We start from the raw sequence: 14383 nt of genomic DNA, 5'->3' as shown, positions 1-14383 counted from the left end.
TGTGCTGGTTAGGCCACGTTAATTTCAATGCTGTAGGGTATGTATTTTAAGGGAGTCAATTACCCTGCTGTCTGGCTGTGTCTGTTTTTTGAATCCAAGAGGTGATTTCTTACTGATTCCAAACTGTTGGAAGCTTTCAAAATAACTATAGTTTTAACATTCTGCAGAAGTGTCCTCAAAAGACTGTAGATTCTTAGAAAATGGAATTTTTCATGAGGTAGAACAAATACTGCTGTAACAAATTTGTGTCCAATGAGTAACTCTAGCACATGTCCATCTGAAAATGACCCTTTCTGCTGTATGGGATGATTGGTCGGATGCAACACAACAGAAGCCAGTGGAATTCTGCTCAGCTTGAATACATTTCTTGCATCTTCTGAGTCTATACATTTAGATGGCATTACATTAAAATCAACCTTTACTATGTGCAAATGCTGGGGTGTCAGAAATATCCAACAAGGATGGAATGCATAGTGACTCAGTTCAGCAGATTTATACAATGTGGAATAAAGTGCAGAACACAAGGCATGGTCAGACCATGCTCTGTTATCATCCACTGATTCTGGTAGATGGAAGGCTTTTTGAACATCAGTTTTATTGCTGTAAACAAGGTAAGTTGGGAAGCAACCTTTTATCTCCATGCCATCTGGTGAAATGTGATAAAATCCCATCAGTTGGTAGACAAATTCTTGCAAGCTTGCTTTGCCACAGTACAACGTGGAACTTGAAAACAGGGATGTGCAGCTTTGAGAGCAGCATGTTCGTAAACAGGAATAGAAGTCCTGAAGATTTTGGGAGTCCGAAATGACAAACAGGCAGTTGTCATTATTTCTCACCTTGAGGGTTAAACATATTTCTGGCATGAGAAAGCCAAACTCTGTAAGATCTGTATATGGAAAGCACAGTGCTAGTTTCAAGGCAGCTGGGATATGTTGGCAGTTGCCTTTTGGATCTTGATGAGGAATCTCAAACACAGCTACTACACTATCAGTCAAAACCAAACAAGAGGCAAACTGCCTGACTCCTCCTTTATGAACCTGAATAGAAAAACTCCAGAGAACTTTGACTATGTCTATGCTCTCTGCTCTTGTACTATCTGGAGCTGGTGGAGCAATATCTGACGTAGCACTGAACTCGAAAGTCCGGTCTCCAAGTCCCATTTCAAAATAGCCATCTTCATTATCTGTGACACTGGAATCACTCACAGGGCTCTCTTTGTTTTCTATTTCAGTAGAGGAAGGAGGTGATCTCTGCAAAGCCTGTGCTATCAAGGTGGAGAGGTGCTGGATAAAATCCTGGTTGGTGGCAGTGTATGACATACAAGTAAAAGGCAAGATGATGGTGTTACGAGGGTCAGGCAATGCACCAGGTTCTTCATCTGAATGGTCCAAACTTCAGAAACAGAAAAAAACAAGAGTGTAAGGTTGAGTTTAAGAGGAATCATACCTATCCAAGACCTTTTCTACTGTGTATCAAGACAGTGATTCTCAAGCTTATACAATCACTTCAAGAGAAAGTGTAACACAGTGTAGTTTGTACAGAATCTGTGATCTTCAGCCACCAATTTCAAACACAAGACTGGTATAACTTAACCCTTAGAGCACTGACAAGTACACAGAGTTCACTTATCTTCTCCTCCTCATTCCTAATAAATTTAATCACCAAACATGCAATGATAGTTTAATCAGTATTAAAGCAGGATGGCACCTTGTCATCTGACCACTTCACTATACAGCCACTGAGGCAGTTGTGGGCTTTCAAATACATCCCACAGTTCAAAAGAGAACTCTGATGAAATTTCATGAAGAAATTTTCAAGCTGAGAAAAATAGGGCCAGAGTTCCAGAAACGGGAACATGTTCGGCTTTAAAGGCCAGGACTGTGTCCAGAGACGCACACAGTATCCAGAGACATTAGCCAACTACTATAAGCAAATTTATATTAGAAGTTAGTCATTTTATCTCACCAAATGTGATGACCTCTTCCATATTCTTTTGATAAGTCCAACAGAGAAGTAGGCACCTAAGGAGAAGAAAGGAAGGTCAGGGAGCTGCCATGTTGTATTTAACAAACAGAAGTGTCATACCAACTTCAGTAAACATGGGTTTAGTCATAGAACAATATTAATCAACATAGGGTTCTTGAGCTGTTTACAGTCTGTCAGATCAACAAGTGGTTGAATCCAAAGGTCTGGCTGGTATGCCTCTTGCACTACTTGGTAATTAATTTTCACCTAAAGGACCTCATTAGAGGACCTTAAAATATTTTGCAAACATTACTTCAGCAGCCTGAACACCTCATGAGGTAGGCAGAAATTGAACCAGGAATAGAACCTATTTCCCCACCTGTAAAATGGTTATTTACCTACCTCACTGGGTTGTTTTGAGACTGCGTATGAAAAGCAGTTTGAGATCTTTGGATGAAGGATGCTATGTCATGCAAAACTTTACTGCAGATGGGTAAAGGGAGGCATAGAGAGATAGAGTAATCTTCAACAAGTCACTTTAAGCCAGTGGCAAATCAAAGGTGCCAGCTGACTCAGCCCCCTACACAGGAATGCTCCCAACATTGCTTAACAAATGCAAGTAGCTTAAAACTAATGAAGTAATGGTAAAGGAGCCATCAGGAACCTGGAGTCTGGATGGGGAAAACTGAAACCACCCTGAATTTTCCCTATCAGCACCAAAGAGAAACTTTTCCCACCCAGCAGCAAGTAGATAGCTATTCCCCCCACCCCCCAACCATCCTACCTTCAAGCAACAAGACAGAAGCGGCAGAGAGAGAAAGGGGAAGCCCCATCCTGCAATCTTAGCAGCTAGGTGGATGTTAGTGACAGTGATGTGATACTGACATTATGTCAATATGTCATGGCACTGAACTGCAACATCACAATGCAAGTACCGTGAAGCAAGCTCAGGACACTAAACTCCTGTTCTCTGCAACTCCATACACTACTTGAGTGGTTCTAAAATATTAGAAGGTGGACCAAGCCCTCTAGTGCTACAGAAGAGTTACGTTCAGTTCAGGTGGAAGAAAACTCCTGAAAGTCAGCATTAAGTGTCCACGGGACCGAAAGTGTCAGTTACTGTAAATTAGGTCTTTAGTTCTTAGTCCATTAGAGCTGGACAGGTAGTGGCTTTGCCTTTAGCCCTCAGATATCTTGCTTAAAAGTTGAAAACTGATTTTATACCCAATTTATTATAAAAGTTCAGAGTAAAATATTTAGTTTCAGTATTTTACAAACTGAAACCTCTTAATAATTGATAAGTAATTTGGGGCTAACTCTGCTTTGCCCCATTACAACAGATCACATAGTACAGAAATAATCAGATTAATAGGAAAATTCTGCTGTGGATTATTTTAACAAAGAGTTTTTGCTCCAAGAAAAAACAAATTAAAAACAATTTTTAAACAGAAGACACATGGGAAGAGAATTGCAGTTACCTGATTTCTGTATCTAGAGTCTAGTATTTCAGAGCATCTCTGGGTAACTGTATGGTCTGTAGGAGTCGAACTACTGGATGGCGATAAAATGCTAGCTAGGGCTGTTTTTCTACAAATTATTTCTAGAACAAATACAGATAGCTCTTAAAGAATGTTAAAACAAAACCAGAACACATTATTTAACTGCAAGTGTATGACAAGTATTCTTAAAATATCTAAGCAAAACTTGACAAGTGGTCATTAATACAGTAGAGGATAGTTTCATACAATAGATTGTACCAATCAAAGGAAGTCTGTTTATATGTTGAATTTAAGTCTTACTATGGAGGCATCAGTAGCTGCACTGAGATCTGCACTTAGCCTTGGTCTACACTACGAGTTTAGGTTGAATTTAGCAGCGTTAGATCGATTTAACCCTGCACCCATCCACACGACAAAGCCATTTTTGTCAATTTAAAGGGCTCTTAAAATCAATTTCTGCACTCCTCCCCGACGAGGGGATTAGCGCTGAAATCGACATCGCCGGGTCGAATTTGGGGTAGTGTGGACGCAATTCGATTGTATTGGCTATCCCAATCTGGGAGCTATCCCAGAGTGCTCCATTGTGACCGCTCTGGACAGCACTCTCAACTCAGATGCACTGGCCAGGTAGACAGGAAAAGCCCCGGGAACTTTTGACTTTCATTTCCTGTTTGGCCAGCGTGGCAAGCTGATCAGCACAGGTGACCAAAAGAGCTCCAGCATGGACCGAACGGGAGGTACTGGATCTGATCGCTGTGTGGGGAGAAGAATCCATGCAGCAGGCAAGCGGAGAATCCCTTCTCCCCAGCAGCCAGGAACTGTTCAGCACCCTGGAGCCAATACCCTCCCAAAGCGGGCTCCTGGACCATGAAGCCAGAGAAGGCACCTCTGGTGAGTATACCTTTGTAAATATAATACAGAGTTTAAAAGCATGTTTAATGTTTAATTTGCCCTGAAGACTTGGGATGCATTCACGGCCAGTATAGCTACTGGAAAAGTCTGTTAACGTGTCTGGGGATAGAGCAGAAATCCTCCAGGGACATCACCAAGAAGCTCTCCTAGAGGTACTCTAAAAGCCTTTGCCAACGCGGTGGGTGGAGGCCCATTCATGCTGAGCTGTTCGTGTTTGTTTGAGAAAGATCTTCCCTGATACTAGCCATGCGGTGGGGGTGGGGTGAAGCCCATGTGCTGTGTAATGTGAATCGCTTGATTCAGTGTGAAATAGTCTTCCCTTTGTTCTCTAAAATGTATCTTTTTAAATATTACTCCCTTTTTTCCTCCCACAGCTGCAAATGTTTCTACGCTCCCCCAATCATCTCCGTCCCAGAGGCTAATGAGCCTAATGTAGGAGCAAACTGACATGCTCAAGGGTCTGGTGGAGCTGCAGGAAAGGCAGCAGGAGCACAGATCACTGCTGCAGTCCCTGTATAACCGCCTGCCCTCCTGCACAAGTTCCATATCCTCCTCACCCAGATGCCCAAGAACGTGCGGGGTGGGTGGGTGGGAAGAGGAGGAAGAGGCTACAGGCACCCAGCCACTCCAACCCAGAGGATTGCCCAAGCAACAGAAAGCTGGCATTCAATAAGTTTTGAACTGTAGTGTGGCGTTGTCCTTCCTTCCTCCCCTCATCCACCACCCCACCCGGTGCTTCCTTCCTCACCCACCCCTCCTAGACTACCTTGCAAGTTTTCCCCTCTATTTGTGTGATGAATTAATAAAGAATGCATGATTTTGAAACAATGACTTTATTGCCTCTGAAAGCAGTGATCGAAAGGGGGAGGTTGGTTAGCTTACAGGGAAGTAGAGTCAACCAAGGGGGCGGGTTTACATCAAGGAGAAACAAACAGAACTGTCACACTGTAATCAGCTGCCAGGCGATTTGCCTCAAACTCCCACCCCACCATAAATGTCTCCCCCTTACTCTCACAGATATTGTGGAGCACACAGCAAGCAGCAATAACAAAGGGAATACTGGTTTCACTGTGGTCTAACCTAGTCAGTAAACTGCACCAGCAAACTTTTAAACGTCCAAATGCACATTCTTCCACCATTCTGCCTTTGCTCAGCCTATAGTTGAATTGCTCCTTACTACTGTCCAGGATGCCTGTGTATGACTTCATGAGCCATGGCATTAAGGGGTAGGCTGGGTCCCCAAGGATAACTATAGGCATTTCAACATCCCCAAAGGTAATTCAACTGTGAGGGCTGTTCTCATCTTGGTATTCTTGCGCTTCAGGGCAGGGGAAAGCAAGTCACAAAGTTCCATGAAAGTGCCCTTATGCATGAGTAAGTTTCGCAGCCACTGGGAATCATCCCAGACCTGCAACACTATGCGGTCCCACCAGCCTGTGCTTGTTTCCTGGGCCCAGAATCGGCATTCCATGGCATGAACCTGCCCCATTACCACCATGATGTCCAAACTGCCAGGACCCGTGCTTTGAGAGAAGTCTGTGTCCATGTCCTCATCACTATTGTGATCGTGCTGTCGTCACCTCCTCGCCTGCTTTTGCAGGCTCTGCACATAATGCAGGATAATGCACAACGTGTTTACAACGCTCACAACAGCAGAGGTGAGCTGAGCAGGCTCCATGCTTGCCATGGTATGGCGTCTGCAGGAGAGCAGAGTTTCAGCGGAAGCGGTGGATGACGACTGGATGCCACGAGAATAGATATTTATAAAGAACAACAAGAGGACCTGCGAGGTGGATTCATGGCACCAGGAGAGCAGAGTTGCAGCGGAAGCGGTGGTTGGATGATGACGGTTAGCAGTCCTACTGCACTGTCTGCTGAAAGCAGTATGGCGTCTGCACGGAAAAAGGGCATGAAACGATTGTCTGCTGTTGCTTTCACGGGTGGAGGGGAAACAGATGACATGTACCCAAAACTACCCGCGACAATGTTTTTGACCCATCGGGAGCTCAACCCAAAATTCCAATGGGCGGCGGAGACTGCGGGAACTGTGGGATAGTTACCCACAGTGCAATGCTCCGAAAGTTGACGCTAGCCTCGGTACTGTGGATGCACTCCGCCGATTTAATGCGCTTAGCGGGGACACACACAATCGACTGTATAAAATCGCTTCCTAAAAAAAAAATCTACTTCTATAAATTCACCTAATTTCGTAGTGTAGACATACCCTTAGAGCAGGGCTTTCAAACAAATGATTGAATTTAGCCTCCACATTTGGTACAATAAACTCAGTAGTAATCTGAATAATGTATTTTAAACATTTATTGGCTGGTACAGCAAAACTGAAAAATGCAGTGCTTCCTTTGCGATTTTCTCTCACATCTTTATGTTCTACTAGTTTACAGCTACAAAATCTCACCAAATCCAAAACCTTCACATACACACATACTCAGATAGCTGAAATGTGCTTGGTATCCAAAATACTAATCCTAAACCGTTATTTTACCTGATTCAGAATAGCTGATTTGAGTTACACAAGGATTAGCTGTCCAAACTACATTGCCTGAGTGTGTATAAGCAAGGGTTGTATGGGAAGCTCTATGTAATATTAATAGTGTTTATTCACATGATATAGTGGATCAATTTTTCAATGCTACCAATGATAAGGATTGTTTTATATCAGCACTTCATATAAATACTTGTAATTAATGATTAGAAACAAATGGACCATCTATTGATATTGTAATTCTTGATGTGAAGTACAGGACTTGCACAGAAGTTATGGATGCAACTTTCTAGATCGGCTTTAAAAAGATCATAAAGTCAAATCAAATATTCTTTCCCAACTCAAATGAAAAAAGTTATTTCCTCAGGGGAAACACTGCTTTAACTATGTAGGGAACAAAAGTAGCTAAGAGGCCGCTAAAGCATTATTTCTGGTATATTGTTTCCTATCTAGCTACTTACATCTCTCCCGTAAGCAATTTACTGCAACATTTAATGTGATTAATATATCATGGAAACAGGTGTTGTCTTGAAAGACAGCAAAGAATACAGCTCATAAAAGCAATGTGTCAGGGACTGCAGTTCAGTTCTTGGTATTAACAAGCTTAACAGTGAAACTGATAATTAGATTGCATATTTCAAAATTTCTACCTAGAATTCTTAAAATCAAGTGAGATTTTAAAATATCCCCTTTCTGGATGCCCAAATACTTACAATTATTAAGTCTTATAAACTGATCTCAATAGCAGCCAGCTGTGTTATTGGACTTCTTTTCCAACATTTTTTTTTAAATTTTAGCCTTTCACATCTTGTTACTAAAACAACTTACTAAAGATTTAAGGTAAATGAATTTTAATCCTTTCACTATCTTTCTTGCAGCAAATTTCTACAAGATGACTGAGCACTTCAGTCAATAAGTCCACAATTTAACATACTCCTAATCATTTACAATAACAGGAAAAAGAATAAGCCTAAATATTTCCCAGAAATTTTTTAATTCCAATTTTTGACAGCTATTTCCCACCTTCCTTTTACTTCTTCATGGATGCCCATCTAAAGCTACATGTTGATGTATTATAACAAAAACTCCACTCTTAAGCAATGACCTAGAATACTGAATAATTTAGTACGTGGAAAAGCAATTACAGAATCAAAATACCTAATACAAATTAAGTAGCAGCTGTCCAGAGTTTAGAAAAATTGACTGCATTTAATCTGTAGATTACAAAAGAAATCTAAAATAGATTGAAAGGTTAGGTGAAGTACATAAAAAGGTAACTGAGTCTGCTTTGATGTGTCAATTCCTATATTGGTCACATACAAATAATCATGTGAGTGCTATCATAACAATCTTTGCCTTCTCATAGATGATGATGTTGGGGAAACCTCATGAGATTTTGCAGAAATGTTGGTAACATCTTGTTTTTTCCCAGAATGGGAGCACGAGCTTTGGACACTTCCACCTCCCTCACCCGGAATAAAATGTTTACAGGAAAAGGGTCAACTGCTTCCCATCCCAACCCATACAATTGACGTACTCCCTTGTTTGCAATACCATCTTAAGGAATAAGAAATGGTCTTAACCCCTACCATTTGTTTCCATTTAATCATTTTCTGTGTTTCTAACTCAACTGAAGCCAAAAAAGCTCAGTGATGTTCACTTATCCTCAGTCATGCATCAGCATTCCTGTAAATCAGCAGGAATGAGCACAGCTCTATAAATAGTGTTAATGGCTGCTGCAAAAGCAGTACACAGAGCACAAAGCCTTTTTGTGTATGCCACATTTATGCAGTGGGTTTGTTTTTATGAACATCTGTCAGAAGGATTTTGGCACAATGGGTATACTGAGATCACAGGGTTAGAATCAGTGTGATAGCCCTCAAGTTAATATTGTTACTACTGATGTTTTTCTCTGTTCCCCTTCTTTTTCTACCTTCTTTCAGGTTTTCTGACTTAACTGTGTCTCTTGACAAAAAGCAATATGGGAACTACCACCACATCAATTCCCTCTTAATATCCCAAAACCAAACAGGGAAGAAAAGCCATTTTAAAGCATTGCTGTACATAAAGGTTTGCCATTAGGGCACTAGAGATTTATCTACATTAGGAAAAGCTGGATGTGTAGTCCTCCACCAGTGGTTTGAGCAGGATTAGATACAGTGGTAAAAAGATTTGCACCAGGTTTATGCTACAGCTACCACAGTTAACACCACCAGAGGAAAACTATAGGTCAGAATTATGCCAATATAAATATAGCTTAGATGTCTGGGACAGTACCCGTTTGCCTTTACGCTTCAACTGATGCTGACAAAGCCCCATATTTAGTATATAAACTTCATGTATATCAATGCAGCCTAGAAAAACAGGACCAAGAGGCCCAACCCAGCAGCACGATACATACATGATTACCTTGGCTGGAGCTGACAGGACGAGGCAGAGAAGAAGAGGAAGGATGAACAGTAAGAGAAGAACAGTTTGATTTGGAGCTGGCAGCAGTGAGCCTGGAGTCCTCACTGATCTAATAAAGAAAGTATGTAGTGGTTAAAGAAACAAGAATCTAGCACCACTGACAAACATACAGAGCAAATATTAGATCCAAGAACTCAAACAAATCCACATAATCACATGGCTTGTTTTCTGTGAAAGCTCAGCTGTCAAACAATTTTCAGTTCACATCCATTAAAGTCTATATTTTATTTTCTGTTTACAGTGAAATCCTGTTATAAGGGTCCATTTTAGAAAATGCCATTTTGATTATACTGATAATATTAACCAGTTGTTATATCTAGACTGATGGAACAGTGCATTTCACAAGTCAGATGAGTGACTAAAAGAACAGAGCAACTTCTGCTAGTTCTTCTAATGCCAACTCTGGACAGTCTGGTTATACCTGGCCTCACAGTCACAGTCAAAAGTGCAAACCTGAAACATACTTTAACTACACGTGAGAGGTACTCAGGATATGTCTACGCTACAAGAGATGGGTGTGCTGCCCCTGCTCATGTACACATTTGCACTAGTTCTCACTGAGTACAAATGGCAGTGTAGCAGCAGTAGCTTAGGTAGCAGAAGCACAGCTGAGATGTGCCACGTACAAAAGAGTCAAACTGGTGGGTAGTCACTCTGCTGCTGCCAATGCTACCACAGGTACACTTCTATTTATACTTGCACTAGCTCAATGAGAATAAGTCTGAGTACGTGTACCCGCAGAGGTGGGGCAGTTTCGCCTGATTTTGTTTCTCCAACAATAAAAAAAAAAAAAAAAAAAAAATCAAAGAAATCCCCACCAATGCCAAAAGGGAGGGACTTTTAGAAAATTATTTTAATACTTTACTGCATAACCAGTGGAAATTGTTTTTAGTAATCATCTTTGAATGGACTTTACAACTTGTAATATGGACCAGCATAGCTGTGCTTCTCATCAAGTTAGCCACTCTGTATATTGTGAAGTCATTCTATCTATCCCTCCTTCTCCCCATCTGCCAGACCACCACAGAAAGGAAGACATAGAAGACATTACTGAAGTTAAAGGAACAGAACAGGAAAAATGTGCAAAATTGCTGCATTTAAAGTGCATCAGACATTAAACAAGCAAGCAAAGCATGTTTTGTAGAAGTTGTTACAATATAGATACTTCATTAGAAGCCAAATAGATCCAAGAGTAATTTGAGATATTATTTAACATCTACAAGTCTTTTTGTTTTCCCCAAGCACCACATTGTTCATGTTTTACCTTACATGGTTTCTAGCCCCTGATCCTCCCCCTCTTAAAAACTCACCTTCTTATCAGAGTTATTCAGTTTGTACTTAACCTCCTTTGCTTTTTGAATAGCTTTCAACACTTCTACAGTGTCAAGTTCCTTTTCTGTGGTACTGATATTATCCAAACAGACCTGAAGAAAATCCATAAAGACAAATTGCTTGGTTAAGCCTCAGTAGCAATACTGAAAGAATGATGCACTGATTGAAGCAAGACACTGCAGCTATTTTAAGATGACCACTGACTGTTTACACTAATACAAACATTTAAAATAATCTGGTACCATAATGACAAACTAAGTACATCTGTAGGGTTACTTTTCATGGATAACCAGACCTCCCCACCCTAACGCCCAAAGGACTGAGACATGTTTTAATGTAAGTTCAAAAGTGCCAGAAAGGCTATTTTCATGCCTTTGTAGCAAAAACTGTGTTCAAATGTAAATGTGCTGCTTCTCTACCAGACGAGGTTAAGTTTTCTTCCCATAACTGACCTTGTCAAGAGTAAGTTGGTTTCATTCTCTAAAATAGAAAACATCTACAACACATAGTAAACATTTAAGGGAATTTTTGCAAATTTAACAGCTGTGCAAAAAAAGCTGAACTAGCCACTTGTTTTCTCTACAGATTTTTAGAAAATAAAAAGATTGTTAGGTACTGAATTCAAATAAAAATTCCATGTGGCTTACCTCTGAGGCTCTGTCCCCAAATTGGGCTAGCACTTTGGTCCTGTAATCAGGAATGATGCTCAAAGGATTGTTGGATAAGACCACCTTTTCTAAACATGGAAGGCTTCCTATATTTCTTATTTCGTCAATCTGAAAGTATTTGCATATAAATGTGTCACTCAAATTTGCATTCTTTGAATGTGAGCATATGTGTAAATGTGTAGACTAAAGTATATGGTGTATACAACAGGAAAACTATAATAATGCCACAAGCACAAAAATCTAGTATATCTGTATTTTAACTTTGAAACCAATTCTCCATAATCTGAAGGACAATTTGTTAAAGTTAATTTTATTGTTGCAATGAAGCTAATCATTTACCTGATCTATTTTGTTGCTGCTAAGATCCAGGTTGACTAGCGAGTACAGTTTGTTAAGGCCACATAGCCTTTCCAGAAGGTTTCCTGCTAAATTCAGAGTTTTGATGTTCCCAAGTTTTGTATGAACACCTTCCAACGATGTAAGTTTGTTGTAGGATAGGTCCAGATGAATGAGGTTGTAAAGATGCTGCAACACCAGAACACAACAGCAACATCACATACCAATTCAATCAAATTAAACAACATCTATTGGAGACATTGTGCGAAGGCTCACCCCAGCTGTGTGCAAGATTACATTGCACACTAGCCAGCATTGCTAAAAAATTGTATATGGTATCATTCATCCACATGAGCCCATGTAGGGAGGGAGAGATCCCCCTGGCTCAGTTCTACAGACCCACATTGCCTTCACTGCCAGCTGGTTGCTATGCAAAGTGATAAGAACTGCAGGGGAGCTGGTGAAACAAGAAAAAACACAGGAGAGGGAAAATGGAGGACTGAAAGTAGTATATGGTGGAGCATGGACATGGAGGGAGCCACCCCAAATTGTTTTTAATAATGTCAGAATGTAATCTTTACAGTTAATGCACTATTCATGAGAAAGGCAGCCAATACCAGAGTCCAAACGAAGCAGCTCTGTGCTCTCACATCCCAAGACTTTGGAGACAAAAGTGAATCCTCAATAATGTCACTGACCTGTAAATTCTCTACTAGCGACACATCATTGTGACTCAATTCTAGGAATTCAATCTTCGGAATTAGTTTCTGGAAGAAAAGAAATGGTTTTATGCGGTAAAATGCCCTTTTGCGTCTGTCAATCAGCCCACATTTGCGAGGCTGTCAGCTGATTAATGATGAAAAAAAGGCATATTTCTATGTCCTGAGTCTCTAAAGTAAAAAGAACAAAAACAAAAAACAATCACTCACTCACACAATATGGTAGTTCAGCAATCTAAGTGGCACCATGCACTTCTTGAAAAAAACATTAGCTCTACTTTGAGAAGTGAGGTCAAGTTCTACTTTGAAATTCTGGCTTCATACTCCGACTAATGGTCTGTCTCCCAATTAAGCCATTCATTACAGCCCAAGTTCATTTGAGATGTTTCACCTTAGTAGCGATGGGTATTTGGGTTATGCAGCAATCCGGATAAAGCTAAAAATTGCAAGAGTCAGCTCGAGAGAGGGCTTTGGAGTCTTCAGCCATGAGATGTTGTTCCAGGAAGGATTGCTAGGAAGAGATGGGATCCACCTAACAAAGAGAGGGAAGAACATCTTCGCAGACATGCTTGCTAACCTAGTGAGGAGGGCTTTAAACTAGGTTCACCGGGGGATGGTGACCTAAACCCAGAGGTACGTGGGGGAGTGGGATACTGGGAGGAAACACAAGGAGGAGAGTACAAGACAGGAAGCATCCTGATTCATACTAGTTATTTTAGGTGCACGTACAAACACAAGAAGCCTTGGAAACAAGCAGGAAGAATTGGAAGTCCTGCCACAATCAAGGAACTATGACGTGATTGGAATAACAGAAACTTGGTGGGGCAATTCACATGACTGGAGCACTGTCATGGATGAAGATAAACAGTTCAGGAAGGACAGGTACGGGAGGAAAGGTGGAGGAGTTGCCTTGTATTTAAGAGAGTGGTATGATTGCTCAGAGCTCCAGTTTGAAACTGGAGAAAAGTCTGTTGAGAGTCTTTGGTTTAACTTTAGAGGCGAGAGCAACAAGGGTGATGTCGTGGTTGGCATGTGCTATAGATCACCCGATCAGATGAGGTAGACGAGGCTTTCTTCGGACAACTAACTGAAGTTTCCAGATCACAGGCCCCAGTACTAATGGGGGACTTCAATCACCCTGACATCTGCTGGGAGAGCAATACAGCAATGCATAGACAATCCAGAAAGTTTTTGGAGAGTGTTGGGGACAACTTCCTAGTACAAGTGCTGGAGCAACCGACTAGGGGTCGTGCTCCTCTTGACCTGCTGCTTACAAACAGGGAAGAATTGGTAGGGGAAGTAGAAGTGGGTGGCAACCTAGACAGCAGTGACCTTGAGATGGTTGAGTTCAGGATCCTCACAAAAGGAAGAAAGGAGAGTAGCAAAATATGGACCCTGGACTTTAGAAAACCAGACAAACTCCCTTAGGGAACTGATGGGCAGGATCCCCTTGGGAAGCTAATATGAGGGGGCAAGGAGTCCAGGAGAGCTGGGTGTATTTTAAAGAAGCCTTATTGAGGGTGCAGGAACAAACCATCCTGAAGTGCAGAAAGAATAGCTGACCAGTTTGGCTTAACAGTGAAATCTTCAGTGAGCTTAAACTCAAAAAGGAAGCTTACGAGAAGTGGAAATTTGGACAGATGACTAGGAAGGAGTATAAAAATACTGCTAGAGCATGCAGGGGTGTAATCAGGAAAGCCAAGGCACAATTGGAGTTGCAGCTAGCAAGAGATGTGAAGGATAGCAAGAAGGGTTTCTAAAGGTATGTTAGTAACAAGGTGGTCAGGGAAAGTATGGGACCCTTAGTGAATGGAGGAGGCAACATAGTGACAGATGATGTGGAAAAAGCTGAAGTACTCACAGACATGGTCAGCTCCTAGACTGCTGCACTGGGCAACACAGTATGGGGAGGAGCTGAGCAGCCCTCAGTGGTGAAAGAACAGGTTAAGGGCTATCTAGAAAAGCCGGACGTGCACAAGT

General features: G+C 41.3%; 1 protein-coding gene across 5 annotated transcripts in view; it reads right to left on the bottom strand.

Moving 5' to 3' along the window:
• The window catches only part of NISCH (nischarin), a 93984-nt gene that overhangs the window by 9763 nt on the left and 69838 nt on the right, over positions 1–14383 (bottom strand). For 4 of the 5 annotated variants that reach the window (XM_039546402.1, XM_039546401.1, XM_039546404.1 and 1 more), the window contains 8 exons: positions 12383–12451; positions 11688–11873; positions 11328–11456; positions 10659–10772; positions 9289–9397; positions 3444–3565; positions 1966–2021; positions 64–1392 (listed from right to left, as the gene is read on the bottom strand). In XM_039546402.1, the coding sequence (XP_039402336.1) occupies positions 64–1392; positions 1966–2021; positions 3444–3565; positions 9289–9397; positions 10659–10772; positions 11328–11456; positions 11688–11873; positions 12383–12451 (2114 nt within the window). Of the gene's footprint in view, positions 1–63; positions 1393–1965; positions 2022–3443; positions 3566–9280; positions 9398–10658; positions 10773–11327; positions 11457–11687; positions 11874–12382; positions 12452–14383 lie in introns of all 5 variants that reach the window. The other variant, XM_039546405.1, reaches the window with a different exon arrangement.

Source organism: Mauremys reevesii, linkage group 7, assembly GCF_016161935.1.
Source record: "Mauremys reevesii isolate NIE-2019 linkage group 7, ASM1616193v1, whole genome shotgun sequence".
NCBI classification, from domain to species: domain Eukaryota; kingdom Metazoa; phylum Chordata; order Testudines; family Geoemydidae; genus Mauremys; species Mauremys reevesii.
This window is presented reverse-complemented; position numbering and strand designations above follow the sequence as displayed.